Source organism: Heptranchias perlo, chromosome 9 (genome assembly GCF_035084215.1).
Source record: "Heptranchias perlo isolate sHepPer1 chromosome 9, sHepPer1.hap1, whole genome shotgun sequence".
In the NCBI taxonomy this organism is placed as follows: Eukaryota; Metazoa; Chordata; class Chondrichthyes; order Hexanchiformes; family Hexanchidae; genus Heptranchias; species Heptranchias perlo.
The window spans coordinates 18,342,706-18,369,762 of NC_090333.1; the positions used below are offsets into that span (position 1 = coordinate 18,342,706).

General features: G+C 40.1%; 1 protein-coding gene across 3 annotated transcripts in view; it reads left to right on the forward strand.

Moving 5' to 3' along the window:
• The window catches only part of fnbp1l (formin binding protein 1-like), a 155,704-nt gene that overhangs the window by 55,285 nt on the left and 73,362 nt on the right, over nt 1-27,057 (forward strand). For all 3 annotated transcript variants that reach the window (XM_067989944.1, XM_067989941.1, XM_067989943.1), the window contains exons 2-3: nt 19,779-19,894; nt 25,329-25,382. In XM_067989944.1, the coding sequence (XP_067846045.1) occupies nt 19,779-19,894; nt 25,329-25,382 (170 nt within the window). The remainder of the gene's footprint in view (nt 1-19,778; nt 19,895-25,328; nt 25,383-27,057) is intronic.

Below are 27,057 nucleotides of genomic sequence, written 5' to 3' on the forward strand. Positions count from 1 at the left end.
GGACCTGTCATTCTTTTTTAAACTTCTCCTTCCCTCACTTTACCATGCCTCAGCTCCAGACAGAAATCAGAAGCAAAATGTGCTGTCCTAGAATTTTTCATGTATTGTATTGTGCTACTGTTACTCAAAATGATTCATGCAGCATTCATCTTACTGATGCAGCTTTGTAGCCCTGTAAAATAATTCCCTGGAATAAATTGCATGAAAGACTGTTGGCATCATTGATAAGAGCAGTATTTTACAACTGTTTTTGAAAAAAATCCAAGCCTATTAGTCATCAACATTTGAGGGTCTTATCCTGGAGTATTCTGTTAATGGTTAGATTCATTGTGCACTTTCAAGTGGTTTTGCTGCTGGAATAATTTGGAGTCTGCCATTATCTATAACTGTTCACCATCGCCGCCTTTGGAAAATCAGTGATTTCTCTGTCTCATGATTGGATGAGATGGTGTAAGAGCGCTTATAATGAAAGATGGTATAGTTCTGGAAAATTATGTATCCAATATTCTATTTTTATTGCCTGTTTATAGAAAAAGAAAGAAAGAAAGAATTTGCCTTTCACGACCCCTGGATGTCTCAAATTGCTTCACTGCCAATGATGTGCTTTTGAAGTGTAGTTATGCGCATAGCAAGAGCACAAACAGCAATGAAATAAATGACCAGATGATCTGTTTTATTGATATTTGTTGAGACACAAATATTGACCAGGATACAGAGAATTACCCTGCTCTTCGAATAGTGCCACGATATCTCTGGCGTCTACCTGAAAGGCCAGATGAGGCCTTGGTTTAATGTTTCATCCAAAAGATGGCGCCTCCAACAATGCTGTACTACCTCAGTACTGCACTGAAGTGCCAGCCTGGATTATGTGCTCATGTCTCTGGAGTGGATCTTGAACCCACAACCCACAACCTTCTGACTCACTGGCTCAGTGGTAGCACTCTCCCAATGTTGACACCTAATCTTATCTTTGCAGAGCTAGTTTCATTATTAATGAGCTGTACTTCTGCACTGTGAACTAATATAACTTGTATTTATATATCATCTTTAACATAGTAAAACATTCCAAGGCACTTAAATTGTGCTAGGTTCATTAGTTATCAAAAGTTGTAACGTTTAAATGAATCGTTGATTGTACCCCATCCTGATTCCAACTCTTAGTAGCAGTACCAGGCCATGACAATTGCTATGCAAGTGATGTCATAAACCATGGATTAGTTAAAAGTATATGCAGAACAAATAGTATTTATCCAGTCCTCCTACAGATGAGGCTTATCTCTATCTCCATTTGAGCAGGTGAGATATAAACATTTAGTAATATGCTGTGTTTTTAGTTACAGTAGAGGCTCATTCAATTAAAACCAACATAAATATTAATGTACATTTGTTACAGTTTTAAAACAGCATTGCAATATTATTGTGATCTAGCCCACAACCCTATTCCCACTAAACTGCTGACCATCCAAATTCCCTTCCTGGCCCCCATGTTAGCTGATACTGTCCCCCTCCTCTTCAAATCTGACATCATCACCCCCTCCTCAAAAAACCCACTCTTGACCCCTCTGTCCTTGCAAACTACCGCCCCATCTCCAACCTCCCTTTCCTCTCCAAAGTCCTAGAACGTGTTGTCTCCTCCCATATCCGTGCCCATCTTTTCCTCAACTCCATGTTTGAATCCCTCCAATCAGGTTTCCGCCCCTGCCACAGTACTGAAACGGCCCTTATCAAAGTTACAAATGACGTCCTATATGACTGTGACAATGATAAACGATCCCTCCTCATCCTTCTCGACTTTTCTGCAGCCTTTGACGTGGTTGACTGTATTGTCCTCTAATGCCCCTCCTCCGTTGTCCAGCTGGGTGGGACTGTGCTCGCCTGGTTCCAGTCTTATCTTTCCAGTCATAGCCAGCGAATCACTTGCAATGGCTTCTCTTCCCGCTCCCGCACCGTTACCTCTGGAGTCCCCCAGGGATCTATCCTTGGCCCCCTCCTATTTCTCATCTACATACTGCCCCTCAACGACATCATCCAAAAACACGTTGTCAAATTCCACGTGTATGCTGATGACATCCAGCTCTACTTCACCACCATCTCCCTCAACCCCTCCACTGTCTCTCATTTGTCACATTGCTTCTCCGACATCCAGTGCTGGATGAGCAAAGATTTCCTTCAACTCAATATTGGGAAGACCGAAGCCATTGTCTTCGGTCCCTGCTGCAAACTCCGTTCCCTAGCCACCAGCTCCATCCCTCTCCCTGGCCACTGTCCAAGGCTGAACCAGACCGTGTGCAACCTTGGTGTCTTATTTGACCCTGAGATGAGCTTCCGACCACATACTTGCTCCATCACCAAGACCGCCTATTTCCACCTCCATAACATTGCCTGTCTCCACCCCTGCCTCAGCTCATCTGTTGCTGAAACCCTCATCCATAGCTTTCTTACCTCCAGACTGGACTATTCCAGTGTTCTCCTGGCCGGCCTCCCATCTTCCACCCTCCATAAAGTTGAGCTCATACAAAATTTTGCTGCCCGCATCCTAACTTGCTCCAAGTTCCATTCTCCCATCAGCCCTGTGCTTGCTGACCTACATTGGCTCCTGGACCTAGAACGCCTCAATTTTAAAATTCTCACCCTTATTTTCAAATCCCTCTGTGATCTCGTCCTTTCCTATCTCTGTAACCTTCTCCAACCCAACATACCTCTGAGATCTCTGCGCTCCTCCAATTCTTGTTTCTTGCACATCCCCGATTTTAATCGCTCCACCATTTGCGACCAAGCCTTCAGCTGCCTAGGCCCTAAGCTCTGGAATTCCCTTCCTAATCCTCCCCGCCTCTCTAACTCTCTCTCCTCCTTTTAAGACACCCCTTAAAACCTACATCTTTTTGACCAAGCTTTTGGCACAGTATTCATGCAGGAGTATAAAAATATCTCTGCTAAATATTGATTGCTTGTACGGGGGCTGCTTTTCAGATTAGTTGGCTTACTTTGCTGATGTGCAGTTTTCTTGAGGCCGTAAGATAAAAGGATATCCATGAGCTGTCACTAGAGCCAATAATTTAGACTTTCCAGTTGATTTCAGAACCAGTTTGTGGTTGTGATTTCCTTTTGTAGGCAGCCTATGGAGATGATTTAGATATCCATGTACAACATGGTGAAAACAATTGGTGAGCTGCGTTTTTGTATCTGTATTATTGCCTTCTGTAGCAAAATGCAGTAACAAAAGGCATAGCCGTTGCAGAATTATTACATTGTAATATTTTAAAATGCATAATTAGCATTTTTAAAAAAATGTAATTACTTAGTGGATCCACTTTGTTTTAGCACTTTTTCATAGGGGAGAATGAATACCAGAAGCAGGCATCCTTTTTGCTCAATTATGAACAGCATTGGTGATTGACTTGGAAAGTCTTCAATCTGCACTTCTACTCTCTTGTCTGAAGATTTAAAAAAAGAACATGCATTTGTGTATTGCCTTATTATGTCTTTCAGAAAGATCCCAAAGTGCTTCACATACAATTACTTTGTGCAATCACTGTTGTTACATAGATGAATGTAGCAGCCATTTTGAGTAAAGTAATATCTTACAAACAACAGAAATGAATGACTTGTGAATCTATTTTTTGACCTGTTCATCTATTGGTTGAGGGAAGAATGTTGGCCAGGAAACAGCATGAATCTCCTGCTCTCCTTCAAATAGTGCAATAATGTCCACTTGAAGCACCAGAACAGGTAGACGGTCTCAGTTTAATGTCTCATCCAAAGAACGGCACGTTTGACAATATAACACTCCTTCAGTACTGCACTGGAATGTCGGCTTAAATTTATTTCCCTAGTCACAGCTGTGATCGTGGTTAATCCTTTTCTCCACAGCACTCTTCAACCCCTTTTCCTATTGTTCTTATCAATAGGATCTACCTCCTAATACTCCCGCACCCATCAGCTCCCCTTCCCAGTGCTCTCACAGTTTGCAACCACGATCCATGTACTACCTTACCTCGACCACCCCGTCCGCACCAGCACAGTACATCCCTCTGCTTCTCCCACACCGTATCACCCTTCTCCCACATGCCTGGACCATCCTCCCAATAAGACTAAAACCACGTCATACACCCAACTCTTGGAATATAATGGCATTTGTTACTTTGCTGTATAACTTACTAAATTATCTAAATTTCTAATGCTGAATCTGAGAATTCTATGGACCATAGAACATCTTAGAATTTTTGGAGGCACGAATAGAAAGTTGAGCGAGGAGAATCTAATGCACAAGTTGTGGTATTGTCAAATACCAGTTTACGTTTCAGTAGTGACAGTTGATAAAATGCTAACAACAATTGAATAGAATCATGGAAAGGTTACAGCACGGAAGGAGGCCATATGGCCCATCGAGTCTGCGCTGGCTCTATGCAAGAGCAATCCAGCTAGTCCCATTACCCCGCCTTTCCCCGTAGCCCTGCAATTTTTTTCCTTTCACGTACTTATCCAGTTCCCTTTTGAAGGCTATGATTGAATCTGCCAACACCACCCCCTCGGACAGTGCATTCCAGATCCTAACCACTCGCTGTGTAAATAAGTTTTTCATCATGTCACCTTTGGCTCTTTTGCCAATCACCTTAAATCTATGTCCTCTGTTCCTTGACTCCACCGCCAATGGGAACAGCTTCTCTCTCTCTACTCTGTCTAGACCCTTCATGATTTTGAATACCTCTATCAAATCTCCTCGCAACCGTCTCTGTTCCAAGAAGAACAACCCCAGCTTCTCTAGTCTATGCACGTAACTAAAGTCCCTCATCCCTGGAATTATTCTAGTAAATCTCTTCTGCACCCTCTCTAAGGCTTTCACATCTTTCCTGAGGTGCGGTGCACAGAGCTGGACACAATACTCCCTGTTGTGGCCGAACCAGTGTTTTATAAAGGTTCACCATGACTTCCATACTTTTGTGCTCTATGCCTCTATTTACAAATTGTAAACAATTTTACAACACCAAGTTATAGTCCAGCAATTTTATTTTAAATTCACAAGCTTTCGGAGGCTTCCTCCTTCCTCAGGTGAGCCTGAGGAAGGAGGAAGCCTCCGAAAGCTTGTGAATTTAAAATAAAATTGCTGGACTATAACTTGGTGTTGTAAAATTGTTTACAATTGTCAACCCCAGTCCATCACCGGCATCTCCACATCATGGCTACCATCTATTTACAAAGCCCAGGATCCCGTATGCTTTTTTTAACCGCATTCTCAACCTCCCCTGCCACCTTCAACGATTTGTGCACATATACCCCTAGATCTCTCTGTTCCTGTACCCCTTTTAGAGTTGTGCCCTCTAGTTTATATTGCCTCTTCTCATTCTTCCTGCCAAAATATAACACTTCGCATTTTTCTGCGATAAATTTCATCTGCCACATGTCCGCCCATGTCACTAGCCTGTCTATATCCTCTTGAAGTCTATCACTATCCTCCTCGCTGTTTACTACCCTTTCAAGTTTTGTGTCATCTGCACATTTTGAAATTGTGCCCTGTACACCCAAGTCCAAGTCATTAATAAATATAAATATATATCAAGAAAAGCAGTGGTCCCAGCACTGATCCCTGGGGAACATCACTGTACACCTCCCTCCAGTCCGAAAAACAGGCCACTACTCTCTGTTTCCTGTTACTTAGCCAATTCTGTATCCATGTTGCTACTGCCCCCTTTATTCCATGGGCCGCAATCTTGAGTTCAGAAGAATGAGAGGCGATCTTATTGAAACATATAAGATTGTGAAGGGGCTTGATCGGGTGGATGCGGTAAGGATGTTCCCAAGGATGGGTGAAACTAGAACTAGGGGGCATAATCTTAGAATAAGGGGCTGCTCTTTCAAAACTGAGATGAGGAGAAACTTCTTCACTCAGAGGGTAGTAGGTCTGTGGAATTTGCTGCCCCAGGAAGCTGTGGAAGCTACATCATTAAATAAATTTAAAACAGAAATCGACAGTTTCCTAGAAGTAAAGGGAATTAGGGGTTACGGGGAGCGGGCAGGAAATTGGACATGAATTTAGATTTGAGATTAGGATCAGATCAGCCATGATCTTATTGAATGGCGGAGCAGGCTCGAGGGGCCGATTGGCCTACTCCTGCTCCTATTTCTTATGTTCTTATGTTAAGCCTTCCGTGAGGCACTTTATCAAACGCCTTTTGAAAGTCCATATACACCACATCAGCTGCATTGCCCTCATCTACCCTTTCAGTTACCTCATCAAAAAAACTCTATCAGGTTAAAGACAATTGGCCGCTAACAGATCAGTGCTGGCTTTCCCTAATCAATCCATCCTCATCCAAGTGACCGTTAATTCTTTCCCTGATTATCGTTTCTAAAAGTTTCCCCACCACTGAGGTTAAACCGACTGGCCTAAAGTTGCTGGGTTTATCCTTACACTCTTGTTCAAAAAAGGATGTAACATTTGCAATTCTCCAGTCCTCTGGTACCATCCCTGTATCTACGGATGTTTGGAAGATTATGGCCAGTACCTCTGCAATTTCCACCCTTACTTTCCTCAGCAACCTAGGATGCATCCTATCCAGATCGGGTGACTTATCTACTTTAAGTACAGCTAGCCTTTCAAATACCTGTATCAATTTTTAGCCCATCCACTATCTCAACTATATCTTCCTTTACTGAGACTCTGGCAGCATCTTCTTCCTTGGTAAAGACGGATTGCAAAGTACTCATTTAGTACTCGGCCATGCCCTCTGCCTCCATGAGTAGATTTCCTTTATGGTCCCTAATCGGCCCCACCCCTCCTCTTACCACCCGTTTACTATTTAAATGCCTGTAGAAGACTTTTGGATTCCCTTTTATATTGGCCGCCAGTCTATTCTCATACTCTCTCTTTACCCCTCATTTCCTTTCTCACTTCCCTTCTGAACTTTCTATATTCTGCCTGGTTCTTACTTGTGTTATCAACCTGACGTCTGTCATATGCCCCTTTTTTCAGTTTCATCTTACTCACTATCTTTTTTGTCATCCAGGGAGCTCTGGCTTTAGTTGCCCTACCTTTCTGCCTCGTGGGAATGTGCCTAGACTGTACCCGAACCATCTCCTCCTTAAAGGCTGCCCATCGTTCAATTACAGTTTTGCCTGCCAATCTTTGATTCCAATTTACCTGGGCCAGATCTGTTCTTATCCCATTGAAATTGGCACACCTCCAGTTGAGTATTTTTACTTTAGAGTGGTCCGTGTCCCTTTCCATTGCTGCTCTAAACCTTATGATGCTATGATCGCTGCTCCAGCAATTCCTCCTTCCTTGTTGGGCCGGAAACGTACTAGTCAAGAAAGTTGTCCTGAAGACATTTCAAGAATTCCTCCCCCTCTGTGCCCCTTCTTATTATTGTTACCCCAGTCTATATTAGGATAGTTGAAGTCCCTAGTTATCACTACTCTATAGCTTTTGCATCGCTCTGTAATTTCCCTGCAAATTTGCTCCTCTATAACCTTCCCACTAGTTGGTGGCCTATAGAATACACCCAGTAGTGTAATGGCACCTCTTTTTTATTTCTTAACTCTAACCAAATAGATTCTGTCCTTGACCCCTCCAGGACATCCTCTCTCTCTCCAGTACTGCAATATTCTCCTTAATCAATACTGCCACCCCCCTCCCCTTCTTTCCTTTCTTATCTTTCCTGAAACACCTTGTATCCAGGAATATTTAGTACCCAATCCTGCCCTTTTTTGAGCCAGGTCTCCGTTTTAGCCACAACATCACATTCCCATGTGGCTATTTGCGCCTGCAGCTCACCAACCTTGTTTAATTGTTATACAAATTTTCACTGTACTGAAAAGCTATGGGAGTAATTTGTCTTGGGCAGTAGTTTACCTTTTTGCTTATTAGATCTGTGTCCTTAAGTTTATTTGAAATATACTATCAACCTTTTCATCTAGTTTTGATGGCTTGTAAGCAAGTACTTCTTTGGTGACTGAGGATAATGGTTCCTGATCAATCTGCTGTTGCCAGTTAATAATAGTGTAAACTATTTTTTTTGCACTTGACATCTCTTTAACCAAACATGTTTAATGTATGTCCAGGGGTGAAGGAAATGAATATAAGAACATAAGAACATAAGAAATAGGAGCAGGAGTAGGCCAATCGGCCCTTCGAGCCTGCTCCGCCATTTAATAAGATCATGGCTGATCTGATCCTAACCTCAAATCAAAATTCATGTCCAATAACTACATAAAAATATTTCAAATATTGAATTTGTTTTACTATTTTTAGCTAGTTTGGTTGTTCTGCACTGTTGTGAAAACTTATTTTTATTTATGACCTAAGGAAGTGATCTAAAAATCGCTTTAGTATGAAAATGGGTGAATTCATTCAGAATTGACCCTTTGAACAGCTTTATTCTGTAATCAAGAATATATTTTCAATCTATTTCTGTCAATATTGTAAATCTGCGTGGAACACTTGGAAATGGTTGTGGTAGAGGACTTTTAAAGGAATCCTGTTAAATCAGTTCAGTTGAATATGCTAAACGAGTGGCAGCAGTCCTGTTCCAGATTTTTGTAGATACTTTGTGTTGGCAGTAGACCAAGGCAGCAGAGCCAGAATCAACTGGACAGCAGTGTTATTGTCCTCCTGCTTTATAGATGAAATCTTTTATATTATTTTGTCCCTTGGCTTCTGACCAAGTGTGTCTTATGGGCCAAAGGTTAGATGTCAGTTCAAAATAGTTGAAGTAAGTGCACTTGATCTAATTTTATTAATGGCCTAGCTGCTGACATACAACAATAATGATGGAAAAAATCTTTGAGACTGAGTCACTGTGGGGTCCTCTCCTGTATCTCCTAGTGACTAGTCACAGTGCGGTAGTAATTGCTGGCCTACCCTCTCACTTGGGGTATGGTGTTTCTCCCCTACAAAGGAAATAAAATAAACTTTGGTCATTTTATTTGTGCAAATATTTAGGCATAAATTGATTTTCAAAACTTTTTTCCCCCCTACAAATAGTGCAAAATGAATATAATTTTTTAAAAAAATGTTTCAAGGACAGACCATTATTTTATAAAAGGCTTATGTGGACAGGATCTGCTGTGACTCAGATCAAAAGAAAATTCAGCTTGTGTAATATTGGTTGCATACCAGAGATGATTTGGTTTGCAAGAGTAGCTGGGATAAACGTCAAACATCAAACTGATCCAACTGATACTGATGTGGTTCAAAACTTGAAGTTTGAAAGTGAGACAGAGTGACTGGAGAGAATTGCTTGACTGTGGGGAAACTCACCTGGGATGTGTTCTCACTACTCTTCTAAAATAGCCACGTACGTCATAAATAGGGCATTGGCATTTGAAGTTCACCAGAGTCTTATCCTTGCTCTTGCTATATACGAGTGCATTCATCATCAGTACTGTGACTACATTTTTGAATTTTGTAAACAATTTTACAACACCAAGTTATAGTCCAACAAATTTATTTTAAATTTCACAAGCTTTCGGAGGCTTCCTCCTTCCTCAGGTGAATGTTGTGGAAACACATTCACCTGAGGAAGGAGGAAGCCTCCGAAAGCTTGTGAAATTTAAAATAAATTTGTTGGACTATAACTTGGTGTTGTAAAATTGTTTACAATTGTCAACCTCAGTCCATCACCGGCATCTCCACTACATTTTTGAATACATTGGTTCCTCTCCTCCAAGCCCAAGGAAGAGCCCAAAAATTTATCAATTATGAATTGACAGTATATTCTGCAAGTAGGTCAGATTAAATGATGGTAATGTTATTTGTGGATGGAACTAAAGCAATGAATGTAAGTTTTTTTTTCAAAATGGTGGTAAATGAACATCAGATTCAATTAAAAACTTAGCGATTTCACTTGGGCATTTCTGTACTCTATTTGAAGCTTTTTAATATCTGTGCTTTTGAGCTGTTCAAACCAAATCCTAAACACTCACCCTTGGTGTTGACTTCTACTTGCTGGGTAGAAAATTGCTCCGTGTTAGTTTTTAAATGTTGAATCTGAAGCATTTAATTGAAGTTTCTATTTGGTATTGAGGATACAGTGGCCATGTTGAAGGTTTAGTTATATACTCTATTTTGCAAAGAATTAGGGAAAATTTAAGGGAGAAGTAGTGAATTGACAGTGTCAGTCAAATAATACAAGTAAACTTGTGTTTTTTACGCTGAATGTACTATTGATGTCTGCATTGACTATTCCATGATCACTTATTTCGACTAAGAAAGTGAGAATTGGCTGCAATATTTTTCTTTGCTGCATGTCACCAACCACTTGTAACTGTGTACTGTCCTACCTGTTTGTAAAATTATTTTCAGTTTTATGTCAACAGTCTCTTGCTGTTTGTGTTGTAGTGATTTGGTACTATCCACGTATTTGTATTCTTTTATATTTGAGATTTATCAGTGTTACACTGCCCTGATTTTTTTTCCTTACTAGCAATTACTTCTCTGAAAAGACTAAAGCATATTGTACTATGTGGCAACATTGAATGATGAGATATGTATATTTATCTCGCCTGTAATCTCATGGTGGTCTCTAACTGCAGTGGCTAAAATTGAAAGGGGAGGGCAGCAAAGTAAAATTACAAACCCAAATTGCAAAACTTTTTGTAGATTTTGAGTAGATTTTTATTTTTACTGTCTGGGCAGTAATCTGGCAGAGCAGATCGCTTCCCCTATATAGAACCTGTCTGATTTTTCATTCCATTGATTTCAGTAGCAGGTTCCATAAAGGGTGGATGACCTGCTCTGCCAGATTACTGCCCACAGCAGTGAAGATGAAATCTACTCACTTGATAGCTATAGCTAAAGAAACCAATCCAGTGAGAGAGGGTTTTTCATTATGTCTCCAGGAAGCGCCTTGGAATGTTTTTCTATTGGAGGTTCTATATAAATGTTAAGATGTTGCATTGGTGGGGAATGGAATATAAAAGTAAAGATGTTTTGCTACAGTTGTACAGGGCATTGGGTGAGACCACATCTAGAATACTTTGTGCAGTTTTGGTCTCCTTATTTAAGAAAGGACATAATTGCATTGGAGGCGGTTCAGAGAAGGTTAACTCGACTGATTCCTGGGATGACGGGGTTATCTTATGAGGAAAGGTTGGACAAGTTGGGCCTGTATGCACTGGAGTTTAGAAGAATGAGAGGTGATCTTATTGAAACATATAAGATCCTGTGGAGACTAGAAGGGGTAGATGCTGAGAGGATGTTTCCCCTTGTGGGTGAGACTAGAACTAGGGGCCACAGTTTAAAAATAAGGGGTCTCCCATTTAAGACGGAGATTAGGAGAAACTTTTTCTCGCAGAGGGTTGTGGGTCTGTGGAACTCCCTTCCCCAGGGAGCGGTGGAGGCAGGGCCATTGAATATTTTTAAGGCTGAGTTAGATAGATTCCTGATTAACAAGGGAGTCAAAGGTCATAGTAGGTAGACTGGATAGTAGAGTTGCGGTTGCAATCAGATCAGCCATGATCTTATCAAATGGCAGAGCAGGCTCGAGGGGCCGAATGGCCTACTCCTGCTCTTAATTCGTATGTTCATATGGTGCTGTTTATTTTCTGGTTTGGTTTTAATAGTGATTGCTGAGGACTTTATCTTGGTAATTTGTTGGATGGGTTACTGTGCCTAGCTATGCAAATTAAAGTAGAAGGTAGCAATGGTGAGATTTCTGAAGTAACCTGAGTTAATTTGCTTCTGCGGTCTACTTGCAAGAGTCTTTTGGTGAGGAATTGGGTACATTTACACTGCATGTTAAAACTTGCCCATTTTAAGAGCAGTTTCATGGATATAGCTGCTGATGACTTGACTTGCACTCCTGTTTATTTTCCAATGCAGTAAGGCACAAACCAACTTTTGTGTAATAGGAGCTATTTGAAAGATCCGTGAGCAGTTCGGCTATGTAGGACCTACAAGATTCTAAAATGTGTAAGGTTTTTTTGGTGCAAGTTTAGGCCTAGTATGTTTAAAACACTGACCTTCTAAAACTTGTATTTTATGCTTGTGCTTATCACCAAATCTACTTGACTTGTGTCCTGTGGTAAACTTGATCATTCTTGTGCAATGGATAAATGGAAACAGAAGCTGTTTCCAAATCGGCAACATATGATGCTGTACTTACTACTCTCCATTGTGTCGCCAGGAGAATCCTCCCAAGTACAACTGCAGAAAATTGTACTGGTGAATAGGATCAGCTGTACCTACTAAAGTGACAATATATTCTTAAACTAGTAAAATTGTTGTATTTTGCTGCAGAAAAACTGGATTTTACTACACTCCACTGTTTAATTTCAAAAGATATTAGAGATCAGTAGCACTCCGTTTTACTTTTAAGGCTCACAGTGATGACATAGCCAGTGAATGACCTTACTGTACCACTGCAGGTTAATAAATAATACTGGCAGCCTTTGTTGACAGACTGCCTTTTCTTTTGTTTGTTTCTCTTTTGTACTGAATGACAGTAAGAAATGGCTTCAGTAATTGCCCCCTTTTCCCAGTCTATGTTGTGTTTCTTAACCAGGAGGAGGGCGAGTCAGTTGAGTCATTTCCATGAGTGAACTTCAACAAGATGTTCGAGAGGGAGGGGCCACTAAACAATCAATGTGCTTCTGTGTACTTGTGTGGCTTTGCAATCGTTCTACTTGACAATATAAGTTTCTGATAATTGTTCAATATACATCTAAAGTATTTGACATCTTGAACATGAAATATTTACAATTAGAAATTGATAGGGCTTTCAGATAATTGCTGTTCAGAGTTGTGATACTACTGATGCAGCAAATTTGAAAAAAATACTTTGTATGTGCCACCTGGTCTTCCTTACTGGAATTTGTAGCAGTTCGATGTGTTTTTTGGCACAGGTGAGTATAACATTTAAACTGAACTTGCTTACCTGCTGTGAGTGTTTGCTGTTCCTTCAGTGGGACCCCCTCTTAAATTTACCTTTTCATTTGCTAAAGACCCATCCTCTTCCCCCACAATGTATCCCTTTGGCATAGATTTGTAGTAGTGATGTATTGGGGAATGAACTAGAAGATGCATTAAATGTACAAAATATATCAATGATTGGAGCCGGTGAATAATTGCAAAAAGTAGCCAATGTGACCAAGCATGAAATTTGTGCTGGTACTCAACTCCGTACAGGTGCAGTGCAATGATGCTGCATGGTACCAGTCAGTAATATAGAACATATGGGAGGGGGTCATCTACCTGGTGTCTCAGTGGTATATATGTGTATGTGGCCCAGCAGGACCAGCAATTGAGAATAAAAGTGAAGATAAGGTATTTAGGTGACAAGGTAAGGTGCTTTGCATTTCAGCTTGCAAAGATAGCCAGTGGAATTCCATACAACTGCTCAGTATGTCGCTATCATCTGAGCTCCTGTGACTGTCCTCCCCACCTCTTTTATGTTTTGGACTGTCCACGGTTGCTCTTTCATGACTTATTTACTACAGCTGTATCATGGCTTGCAGGTTGTAGCTGCTTTGGTTAATTCAAGGATTAGCATTTTGTAAACCTCTTAAGAAGCCTGAAGCTACCAGATCTTATAGAATCATACAGTACAGAAGGAGGTCATTTGGCCCATCGTGCCTGTGCTGGCTCTTTGAAAGAGCTATCCAATTAGTCTCACTCCCCTGCTCTTTCCCCATAGCCCTGCACTATTTTTCCTTTTCAAGTATATGTCCAATTCACTTTTGAAAGTTACTATTAAATCTGCTTCCACCACCCTTTCAAGCAGTCCATTCCAGATCATAACCACTCGCTGCGTAAAAAAATTTCCCCTCATTTTTCCCCTCTTTTGCCAATTATCTTAAATTGGTGCCCTCTGGTTACCGACCCTCCTGCCAATGGAAGCAGTTTCTCCCTATCTACTCTGTTAAAACCCTTCATAATTTTGAACACTTTTATTAGATCTTCCCTTAACCTTCTCTGCTCTAAGAACACCAATCCCAGCTTCTCCAGTCTCTCCATATAGCTGAAGTCCCTCATCCCTGGTACCATTCTAGTAAATTTCCTCTGCACTCTCTCTCAGGCCTTGACATCCTTCCCAAAGTGTGGTGTCCAGAATTGGACACATTACTCCAACGTAGGCTTGGCTAGTTATTTATAAAGCTTTAGCATAACTTATTTGCTTTTGTACTCTTTACCTCTATTTGTAAAGCCAAGGATCCTGTAGGCGTCTTGTCCTGCCACCTTCAAAGATTTGTTTATATGAACCCCCAGGTCTCTCTGTTCCTGTACCACTTTTAAAATTGAACCATTTAGTTTATATTGCCTCTCCTCCTCTTTCCTTCCAAAATGCATCACTTCACATTTCTCTGCCGTAGTTTTCATCTTGTGGTACAAATTGCATCAGTTCATTTCTTTTTCATTGAATAGAAATAGATACCAGTGCAGAAATTTAGCTACAATTTTAAATTTATTCCCGAGATCTAAATTAGGTTAATGTCTAATATTGAAACTAGTTAACATTTTGTTGAGTTTACTTTGGAAAAGTAAATGATCACAATTCTGCTAAGATTAGACGGTTCAAATTTGGCATTCTCCTTGGAACCTGTGTAATAGATTAAAGCAGCAATCTGATTACTTTCTATTGTAAGAGGAGTTTCTGTGAACTTTTTACATGTTTTACCCACCACCACATGAACCTGAAAGGGAACCTAAAAGTACTTTCTAGCTAAATTTGAGGAAGAGAAGAATATTTTAAACAAGTCTTGGTATTTTTGGATTCTGTAACTTATATTCACTTAATTTATATCGTTCTTTGATTTCATTTAGGTTGTTGGGGGACAGAATTTTAATCTCTGCTTTGAATGTTATCCATTTTTGGTGACCCTTACTGGGTGTCTTGTTACTTTTTTTTTGCTGCTTGTTTTGGTCTTTGGTCTACAGTCCCCTCCTCCTCCATATTTTCTCTTCTGTTTACTGTTCATACTATGGAGGAACAACTGTAAAAAGTAGTTCTAAAGGAAGTGTACTTTCAACTGTTTTAGAACCTATACATCACTTTCACAAGTGCTCTGCTTTTTGCATTATTATATGCTTTTGAGGGAGACAAGCAAGGATATTTGTTGCACTGTCAGACCAAAGATGATAGTCATGGATGGTTTATAATGTTACAAAACTATATCCCAATAACCGATCCAGTGTAAAACTTGTGGTGACCGTGCCTTCAGCTGCCTAGGGCGTAAGCTTTGGAATTCCCTCCCAAAACCATTCTGCCCCTCTACTTCTCTCTCCTCTTTTAAGACACTCCTTAAAACCTACCTCTTTAACCAAGCTTTTGGTCACCTGTCCTATTATCAAAAGCAAAATACTGCGGATGCTGGAATTATCTCCTTATGTGGCTCGGTGTCATTTTGTTTGATGCTCCTTTGAGAAGCGCCTTGGGACGTTTTATTACGTTAAAGGTGCTATATAAATGTAAGTTGTAGCCCATTACAGCATGCCTCTAGTCTGAACATATTACTGTATTTATGAAGTTAACTGGAATACGTTTAAAAGTTTGTTATTAACCGGTATTCCTCAAGCTTTAAGCAATACACTGTAGTGGGTCACTAATAATCAAGAACAATTGTGGTTTGTTTGAGTGCAGCGCAATACACTTCAGATAAATCTGTAAGAAAAATGTTCAGTGCATAAACCTCCTTCCATTTATCGCAATCAAGAAGAAAAATTAGTTAATTCTGGAAGATCAAATTCTAGTTTTTTAAAAAAATTGTCAATTCAGTCACTGTCTGATTGTCATTCATATGGTACAATCTAGGACTATCTGTCTGTGCCATCTAATGACCCTTGCTGAAAAATTCAATTACGTGGATATTAGGTAATCACAGCATTAGGCTTAGCTGTGCTGTCCCTACATTAAAGTGGATTGTCTAGACAGACACATTAAGGGTGGTCCTGAGGATAATTGGTGCCTGCAGAATTGTACCCAACATGAGCCCTTGAGGGGGAGAGAAAAAATTGGGGAAATTAGTATTGTGTGGCACAATAGTGGGGTTCAGCTGGGGATAACTATAATAAGTACTGATATTTTGTGACTTTGACACTGACAGTAGCTGGGAGCACAGAAAGACAAGAGATTTGGTTGAGTAACGGATAAGTCACAGATTTCCAATAGTAATTAAACTCTGCATTTGGACTTCTACATACAAGCCAGAGTTCCAGATAGTGGGCTATCATCTGTCCAACTGGATATGGTCTATCACTGGCCAAATACAGTTTAAGACGGAAACAATCAGGGCTGAGTTTCACTGCTTGTTGACCTCAACAAGGATGATATGACTGTTAAAATGGCAAATGGGATCCTGGGCTTTATAAATAGAGGCGTAGAGTACAATATCAAGGAAGTTATGCTAAACCTTTATAAACCATTGGTTAGGCCTCAGCTGGAGTTTTGTGGTCCAATTCCGGGAACCACACTTTAGGAAGGATGTCAAGGCCTTGGATGGGGTGCAGAGGAGATGTACTAGATTGGTACCAGGGATGAGGGATTTCGGTTATGTGGAGAGACTAGAGAAGCTGCGATTGTTCTCCTTAGAGCGGAGAAGGTTAAGGGGAGATTTAATAGAGGTGTTCAAAATTATGAGGGGTTTTGTTAGATTAAATAGAGAGAAACTGTTTCCACTGGCAGGAGGGTCGGTAACCAGAGGACACAGATTTAAGGTAATTGACAAAAGAACCAGAGAGGAGATGAGGAGAATTTTTTTTATGCAGCGAGTGGTTATGATCTGGAATGAACTGCCTGAAATGGTGATGGAAGCAGATTCAGTAGTAACTTCCAAAAGGAAATTGGATAAATACTTGAATGGAAAAATTTGGCAGGTCTATGGGGAAAGTATAGGGGAGTGGGACTAATTGGATAGTTCTTTCAAAGAGCTGGCACAGGCACGATGGGTCGAATGGCCTCCTCCTGTACTGTATCATTCTATGATTCTAAGAATGTGATTACCAAGGTAAGAGGCAGATGTTTGTAATCAAAGAAGATTTGCTACCCTTGGTTTGTTTTTTTCAGCACTGAAGATAGCACCCATTTGACTGCCCACACCCCAACTCATCTGCAGCTTCCAACAGTGGTCCTGCAGTTTGTCTCTCATCAAGGGAATTGATTACTCAGTACAGGATGGTGCCATCAGCAGAGAGTTTGTCATTTTTCATAACATCTGCCAGGTCTTGGATAAAAATGAGAACAAGTGGATCCAAGCGTACTTCCTTGAGGGTCCTCTACTTAATTCTTATAAGGAAATACCATTTATAATCTGATGTTGTGTCCTCTGAGGAAGCCATGCACTAGTTGAGCAGCTTACTAGAAATGCCACAGAAGTTGGCTCTAGTTTCTTATGGACAGGATGTCATATCCTATCAAATGCTCTAGAAATGTTGAAGGCCACAGCTTTAACTTCATGTCGAGCATCAGGAACATTGCTCCATTTCTGCATTTGCTTTCTGTGGTTCCTTCCTGAATTAGTCATTGTGGCCCCCTGCTGGTTGACCAAAGCATGATGTAGAAATCACTCTGGGTTGGACTGTCCCATCCTTTCCAATTGAATAAAGTAACATGGATGGGGAAGGTAAAAGTAAGGAGTTTTTAAGAAAAAAATAGTGTGCGCACTGAAATTCTACAAATGCAATACTTCAGTAGTATTTTAGGCATTTTAGTATTTTACAGTGTCATCATTGGCTCAGTGGTAGCATCTCACCTCTGAGTCAGAAGGTCATGGTTCAAAACCCACTCCAGAGCTTTGAGCACATAATCTGGGTCGATACATGAGATTGTACCGAGGGAGGGCTGCGCTATTGGAGGTGCTGTTTTTCAGATGAGACGTTAAACCGATAATCCGTCTGCTCTCTCAGGTGGACGTAAAAGATCCCATGGCACTGTTTGAGAAGAGCAGGGAAGTTTTTCCAGTGTCCTGCCTAACATTTATCTCTCAAGCAGCATCATTTAAAAAAAAAACAAGTTATCTGGTCATTTGTCTCATTGCTATGTGCGAGTTGACTGCCACATTTCCCTAAATTGCAATAATGACTACACTTCAAATCTACTTAATTGCCTTTGAGGCGCTTTGGGGCATCCCGAGATCGTGAAAGGTGCTATATAAATACAAATTCTTTCTTCACTTACTGAACTTATTTAGAACATTGTGGGACTATACATTAAACTGAAGTATAGGGTCCACCTAGAACTGGGAGAATATCAAGCAGTCTGGACCTCTTTCTTGGAAACCTATACAACAGGACTCTCTTAAACCACACAACACAACCCTTCAAAGGAAGGGGTGGGTTAATGCCAGTGAGAACACACAACACTAATAATTGCTAGCTCTGCAGAAAAAGTGACCCAACTAAAAATACAACACCCCTAGAGGGAGTGAATTGGCTCTTGTGTGACCCTGTCTCGCTTTGCTGCCCCACCATATGTTCACCTTGAACCCGAAGCATGTTGAATCTAAGTACAAGTGAGTACAATTAGGCCATCAATGTGCCCTTTGTAAATGCCATTTTAGGAGTATAATCACATACTGTATCGATGTGAAAGCTATTCTCTTTTGTTGCATTTTTTGGGGAAATTTGTTTATATCTAGATCATTGTTAGATATTTGCTAGTTTTCCTGTTTAAACATGTAATCTGTTTGTAATTAATTTCTTGGTCTAAAGTGTGGGGGAAAATGGTACACCACCACTTTATGTTGAATGTAGAAGCTTCTTCCCAATGTGCTTAAATGTAACATTATCCTTTTTAGTTGCAGTATTTTTCAGTCAGTCTAAGATTCCTGACTTGCATTTTACTACTGTGAACTTTTTGTCTGGAAGCCTTATAGAAACTACATTTTTGGTAATCCTTTTGTTGTGGTTTGAGAATTAAAAGATCATTTTTGTCCTAGTGTAATAGCAATAACTGTAGATTTTTTTTTTGTGAGCTACATATTTTGAATATTTTTTCTGACAATTACCTAAAGCAATTATTTCAATGTAAATTTCTCTCAAGTAACTCTGATCATGTTATCTACTGAAGTCCAAGTAAATTACATGGTGGCATAAAGAAGAAGTAATTAAATCAATTGCTGCCTGTTCCATATCACAATTGCAAATAAAATGCTTCAGATATTGTGTTCAATATTAAATGAAAAAAAGTTTATGACTAAAACCCTAAACCTTTTTAATTTTTCCCTGCTGCAATTAACACTAACTGAGTTATTGCACTGTTGTACCTGGTCAGCATAAGAGGGTGACACTTCAGACATCCTAACTTAAAAAAACAGTTTATATACATGTCCTTATGAATAATTAATCATAACCAGAGCTTAGATTTAGTTGCGGTATTTTCTCATAATTGGTGTTTCTAGTTGAGCAAAGGAGAGGATGTTTGTTGGGATATATATAGATATGACATAAGTAGCACAAATTTACTGCATTATCTGTAATGATAAAAATGGCAAACAATTTTTGATAAAAATATGAAATTTGATATCAAAGGTGCTACATTTTTCCATTCCTGCCCTTTGCCCTGTTACCTGGATAGAACAAAAGTAGGTTACAATTTGTCACTGATTAGCAAATGATAGTATATTTTAGATATCTTGCATTGAATTTACTAGTGATAAGCGTGAATAATGGTGAATGTACACTTGTTGCTCCTATCCACTTTATCTTTTCCTGGCCTTTCAAAATCTGAATATATGCTTTGATTGTCTACATGGTTTTTTAAATTCACGTTTGGTAAACATATATGAGAACATATGATTCTAATCTGTTTATTATGTAACAACTAATATACCTCTCATTTTTCTTTTAGGATCAATTTGACAATATAGAGAAACACACACAGTGGGGGATTGATTTCTTGGAAAAATATACTAAATTTGTGAAAGAGAGACTAGACATAGAACAAAGCTATGCAAAACAGTTAAGGTAAGACCATGTGCTTAGAAATAGAACAATTCTGTCATCCTTTACCATGTAGGACAAAATATTTCTAAAGTAGCCTATCATAGGTATTTGGTATTTGTATTTTTAGTATTTTCAAGAATGAGTTTTTAGTTTTTTAAAAATATTTTATTCTTTTGATCCATATAGACACGTTTGATATTTGGCTGTTGAGCGCTTGCTTTGTACAATTTTCCATGAAACTTTTAAAACAATTTTTTTTTTAAACAGGCATTTAACTGCAGTACAAACCCAAAGTGTATAATCAAACTGGAAAAAAAGTCATTAGTTACACCAAGAAGGCAGATCCATTTGATACACTATATTTCTTTATGAAAGTCTCAGCTTTGACCAAGAAAGAAAAAATATCAGGTTTAACATTGAGACTGTAGGTGTGCACACAGTATGATTTGTGTTCGGAGAGCTGGCTAGACTGGTAGTTGGTAAGAAAGGTGGCTGATTATAACTATGCATAAATGTGAACGATTGATACAAGCTTGCCTGATTGCTACTAGTGTACAGTTGTAGGTGCAGATACAAGAGGACCACCCTTTGTGAAGTTTAATAACTTGACATTAAGGCTAAAGAAGGGCTTTTGGGAGAGCATAAACTGGGGATAAAGCAGGACATTCAGGGGAAATGGATGATGATGCACTGGGGGATGGGCTAGGAGTTCGCCCAGGTCGGAAAGGCGAAACGCAAGTTTCTTGGGTGCTATCCCACCTGGAGGTATGGCTGAGCTAATCACAAGGTTCTTGCACTTGGAAGCACTTTGTAGGACGCTATAAAGGGAGAGCAAGCTAGAATAGAGTCCTGGCCCAGGAGTTGGGAGAAGTGTTTAAATGCATTTTCATACAATCCCAGAAGCCACTTCCCTCCAAAGTGAGATTTGTGCCCTAGAAATGAGTTTGGAGAAAGGACCACTCAGATACTGAAAAACAATAAATCTCCCACAACGTCTTCACTGATGGAACTTAAAGTAATTAATATCAGCAGAGAAAAAGTACTTGAGAAACTAATGGGACTAAAAGCCGATAAATCCCCGGGAACTGATAGCCTGCATCTGAGGGTTCTAAAAGAGGTGGCTGCAGAGACAGTGAATGCATTGGTTATGATCTTCCAAAATTTCCTAGATTCTAGAACGGTCCCAGCGGATTGGAAGGTAACAAATGTAACCCTGCTATTTAGGAAAGGAGGAAGAGAGAAAACAGGGAACTACAGGCCAGTTAGCCTGACATCAGTCATTGGGAAAATGCTGGAATCCATGATAAAGGAACTGGTAACAAGGCATTAAGAAAATCATAAAATGATTAGGCAGAGTCAACGTGATTTATGAAAGGGAATTCGTGTTTGACAAATTTATTAGAGTTCTTCGAGGCTGTAACTAGCAGAGTAGATAAAGGGGAACCAGTGGATGCGTATATTTGGATTTTCAAAAGGCATTCGATAAGGTGCCACATAAAAGGTTGTTATGGGGTTGGGGGTAATATATTAGCATGGATAGAGGGTTGGTTAACGGACAGAAAACAGATCATTTTCAGGCTTGCAGGCTGTAACTAGTGGGGTGCCACAAGGATCGTGCTTGGGCCTCAACTATTTACAATCTACATTAATGACTTGGATATATTACACTTGGTCCCTTCATCGAAGTTTGCTGACGATACAAAGCTAGGTGGGAAAGTAAGCTGTGAGGAGGACACAAAGGGGGTGATTTTAAACCCCAAGGTCGGGTGGGTTGGGGGCAAGTGGGAGTTGAAAATAGTTGGGTTTTTTTGGGTCACAACTGCAACGTTTTCAGACTTTACATTCCTGGCAATGAAGCCGGGTTGTGGTCATGACCCAAAAAACAACTATTTTCAACTCCCACGTGCCCCCAACCCTCCCGTTCATGGGGTTTAAAATCACCCCCAATAGTCTGCAAAGGGATATAGACACGTTAAGTGAATGGGCAAGAAGGTGGCAGATGGAGTATAATGTGGGGAAATGTGAGGTTATTCACTTTGGTAGGAAGAATAGAAAAGCAGAATATTTTCTAAATGGTGAGAAACTATTAAATGTTGGTGTTCAGAGAGACTTTGGTGTCCTCGTACAAGAAACACAAAGTTAGCATGCAGGTACATCAAGCAATTAGGAAAGCAAATGGGATGTTGGCCTTTATTGCAAGGGGGTTGTAGTACAAAAGTAAGGAAGTCTTACTATTGTACAGGGCTTTGATGAGACCTCACCTGGAGTACTGTGTACAATTTTGGTCTCCTTATCAAAGGAAGGATACACTTGCCTTAGAGGTGGTGCAGTGAAGGTTCACTAGATTAATTTCTGGGATGAGAGGATTGTCCTATGAGGCGAGGTTGAGTAGAATGGGCCAATACTCTCTGGAGTTTAGAAGAATGAGAGGTGATCTCATTGAAATATATAAGATTATGATGGGGCTTGACAGGGTAGTTGCTGAGAGGTTGTTTCCCATGGCTGGAGAATCTAGAACTAGGAGGCATAGTTGCAGGATATGGGGACGGCCATTCAAGACTGAGATGAGGAGGAATTTCTTCACTGAGGGTTTTGAATCTTTGGAATTCTCTACCCCAGCGGACTGTGGATGCTGAGTCATTGAATATATCCAAGGCTGAGAGAGACAGATTTCTGAACTCTAGGCGAATCAAGGGATATGGGGATCGGGCAGGAAAGTGGAGTTGAGTTAGAAGATCAGCCATGATCTGATTGAATGGCGGAGCAGGCTCGAGGGGCCGTGTGGCCTACTTCTGCTATTTCTTATGTTATGTACTATAGGATGAGATTATAGGTCATTACAGGATTGGACTGCTGTAGAAGAAGGGAATGTGAATTGAATGCTGATGTAGAATGCTCTTGCTCTACACTCATCCACATTGAAAGATTAAAAAAAATCCACTGCCTTAGGAAACCCAGTGGTAAAACCAACACTTTATTCTGTCTGTCTTGGAAGTTTGAGGGACTCGAAATGAATATGGGTGGCACGGGCCGATTCAGTTTCCTGAAGATGTGTGGAAATGTTTACTGAGAGTACCTAAAAAAGATAACAGTAGATGAGGAAGCACATTCATTTTCATCTTTGTACATTTTTTTTTACCAATAGTGCACTCACCCAATTCTCAATGTTGGAGAAAATAATATTCAAATTCCACAGTTGTAGGAATCCTTCAATCAACCTTGAAAGTTGTGAGACTTAATGTGATGGTAAAAGGGGTTATTATTGAACCAATCCAGGTTTTTAACTTTTTTGTAGCTTTGACCTTCTGACTAGTCCAGTATAACATACATTATGCCATCTCCTCTCAAAATCAGGACATCATATCTTTAATCATTTTTAAAAATCAAATTAGTATGGCTGTGGGAGTTGGTGACAGTTTGAGAATGCCTGGAGATATGCAAAGCCATGTACATGTGTAATACCTTTACCAATAGGAATGAGTTCCCTTTCTGAGTCATTACAAGTTTTAGCCACATGCATAATCACTTCACAACGAGGCAGTCCATCATGGATTCATCCATCGCTTAAAAAAATAATTTGCAATAGCACAGTGTCCCAAACTGTAGCTTTTAAATTATACTTTGATAGGCTGCCTCTCTACTTAGTCAGTAATTTCACCATGTCTAATTCAACAACAAGAACAAAAACAACCACTTGTATTTATATAGTGCCTTTATCATGGTAAAACATCGTAAGATGCTTCACAGAGGTGTGAGAATGATTGACACCAAGCCAAAGGAGGAGAAGTTAGGTGGTGACTAAGCCTTAAAGAGATGGGAGGGAGGTAGTTTCCCCAGACTGCTTGCAATTTAATGAAGAATAAGCTGCAGATGTTGTAAATCGTTCTGGTGGTCAAGGTAACCTTGGTTAGCAGATCCTTTGGACATGACAGTCACCCTAGATTGAAGACCTGCTTTTGCAAGGCTGACCAATTTGTCTGCGAGCACACCCTGACTAATTCTAATGAATTGTTTATTAAAATGGATAGGCTAGTGGGCTCAGGATTTTCTAATGAATTGGTGTCTTCTTTTATTGCCATTCTACAATAGCTAAGGAGTATCAGATGTTATGGTTACATCCCAAGGTGCTTCACAGAAGCATGGGCTAAAAAGGGACACTGAGTGGAAGAAAGGAGAAATTAGCAGGAGTGACCAAAAGCTTAGTCAAAGAAGTGGGTCTTTAAGGATGGTCTTAAAGAAGGAGAGGGAAGTAGAGAGGCATAGGGGTTTATGGAGGGAATTCGAGCATGGAGCCTAGCTGGCTGAAGGCATGGTCACCAACAGTTGGGCAAGGGAAGAGGGTAGATGTACAATGGCTTGGGGCCAGAGGCATGGAGAGTTTGGGGGGGGGGTTGTAGTGCTGACGGAGGTTACAGAAATAGGGAGGGGTGAGGCCATGGAGGGATTTAAACACAAAGATAAGAATTTTAAGTTTGAGGTGTTGGGGGGGACTAGGAGTCAATGTAGGCCATCAAAGTCGGGGGTGATAGGCGAGTGGAACTTGGTGCAGGATAGGATATGGCCAGCAGAGTTTTGGATGAGCTGAAATGTACGGAAGGTGGAGGCTGGGAGGCCAGCTAGCAGAGCATGGGGAAAGAATTAATAAATGTGTTTTGTCTCTTGTTTTAGATAAAATCAGTGTTATGAATGTTTGATGAAAAATGTTTAAAGAGTTAAAACATGTTTCCCAGGAGTCCTATAAATGATAACAGATTGAGAAGCGAAGAGGACAGAGTTGTAGAGATTTCCAAGGCTGCATAAAGTCATTAGTCCTGGAAAGTGGACCGTTGCCTAGTTACAGAATACTTACCATCTGTAGATACAACACTATGCAAATGAATTGGGCTTTGTTTTTGTTGGTGTGAAAGAGAAACTGACTTGAATTCAAATGTGGCAAAAAGATAATAAATTTTGTAGAGAGAAAAATAAAGGTGCCCCATAGCATCCCTTTCTGGGAAATCCTATCTCAACCATTCAGTTAATCATGAAGATAGATTCAAGTAACAAAGGTTTGGGTGAATTGTTTAAACAATCAACCATTTGAGGACTAACCATTTCAACCACCTCATTTCTATAATGATGAAGTATGCAAAAAATGTTAATTACAGAATAAAAACAACATATTGGGCCTGATCTTGCTGGAAAAATAATGTTGTATTAACAACGCACGCCGTTATTAATGTGCAAATTGACCAGCAAATTTAGGGGATTAAGAGATACGGCATGAGTTGTGAATCTCCAGAACTTGCTGGTTGGTTTATGCCACTCCGCCGTTTGTTTCACACGAACGGTATCTCGCCCTTAGCCACCCCGTTAGGACTTGCATTGCATAACATTTTTCAAATTTCCAGACGTCCTAAAGTACGTCACAGCTAATGAAGCATGTACTAATATTACGTTTTTTTTTCATTTACAGAAATCTTGTTAAGAAATATGGTCCCAAACGTTCCAGCAAAGATGAAGAACCCAGGTAAGGACATAATTCAGAACAGGCTTAACATGTGATCAAGTGATTTGAATGCACAGTTGCATTTTTAAAAATATGTTTGTATGGAGCCCATCTGTTATTTAAGTTTAAGTCACAGTCCTGGGAATGCCAAACAAAAGCCAGACACATTTCCACAAAGCAGAGGGAGGTTAAATTTGAGGTTATCACCCTGGGTTGCTCTACCTCACCTCTGAGAGCAAGTGGCCTGATCAACCTTCTTGATTGGGGGAGTAGAGATGTAAAGAAGAAAAACACTGCAAAAGAGGAGAAAAGTAAGATTTTAAGAGAAATATTGAGCTGTATTGCGAGACAAATATTTTATACAATTTTGTCATCCAACTGCTTTGGACCTATATTCCATATTTGATGGCCCAAGTTTGCTGTGTAGATTAGATAACTTATACATATTTATATTTCTTAAATTATGTCCATTTTTGCTCACAACTGTCATCTCCCTTTTGAAGGCGCTGACTCTTCCTGGGTTACAGTTCTGTGGGTGCCAGCAGCTCTCCAGTACCTCACCTAAGTGACCTTGTGTGAAGTAGGCAATGAGTGCTAGTCTTATCCTATTTTCACCTGATGTCCGTACTGCACTATCCAGCAAGGTAGCAGTCAGCAGCGAGAACCCTAGCTAACGTATTCTATCCAGCCAAGGCACACTGCGACTTTTTGTCGCTCATCAGCTGCAATCCTGGGTGAGATTCACTAGCTCACAACAGACCAGGAATCAATCCTGGGGCCTTCTGGCCTGTATAACTCAGTATTCACTGGGTAATTCAGAAATTCATCTGGCTTGGGGTAGCCATTAAACTTACTAAATTAAGGCTATTTGCTTAAAATGGAATTCTTCCTAGAATTTTGAACAAAAAAAAAAAATTCTGTTGCCTGTTGAAGGGGGAAAGGATGGTGATTTGTGACACCCGCTATTTTTAACTCATCAATTCCACAGAATCAACACAGGTGAATCTATGCGAATAATTGTGCTGATTCTTGAATGCACATTTCAAATACAGCATGGGAATGCTGTGCTCATATACATTGGGGAAACTTACTGTTCATGCTCCTATGTGAAAAATGGCCACTTTGGTGAGGTAGCAGAGGATTACCAGTGGAATATGCCTGAGCAGGGGTTGGTTTTAAAATAAAATGACTGGAGCAAAGTTTGTAAAGGATTCTTTTCGGCAGTTCATGGAGAAAGTACATTGCAATTCTAATGTACCAGCAGATTATAGTCTTTGTTGCATTTACTTAATTTCTTGCATCATTTGTATCAAAATGACACTACACTTGTAATGTAAATATGCCCCTCATCTTGAGGTTTTTCTTCTAGCGTCATTTTGTTCCAAACTTTTCAGAAAGTTAAATAAATACAGCAAAATTAACAATTGTTGGTACATTAGATGTGGACTTTATTTTCTAAAATGTTGCCTTATAGATTGTAAACAATTTTACAACACCAAGTTATAGTCCAGCAATTTTATTTTAAATTCACAAGCTTTCGGAGACTTCCTCCTTCCTCAGGTAAATGTTCAGGAGCTCCTTGAAGCCTACGCATTTATACATATAGAACAATACATGGTGTTTACAGACTGCCCCTGCAACTGCCCGTTGCCAAGGCAATCACCGTGTTCAGACAGAGAGGTGTCACCTGCAGAAC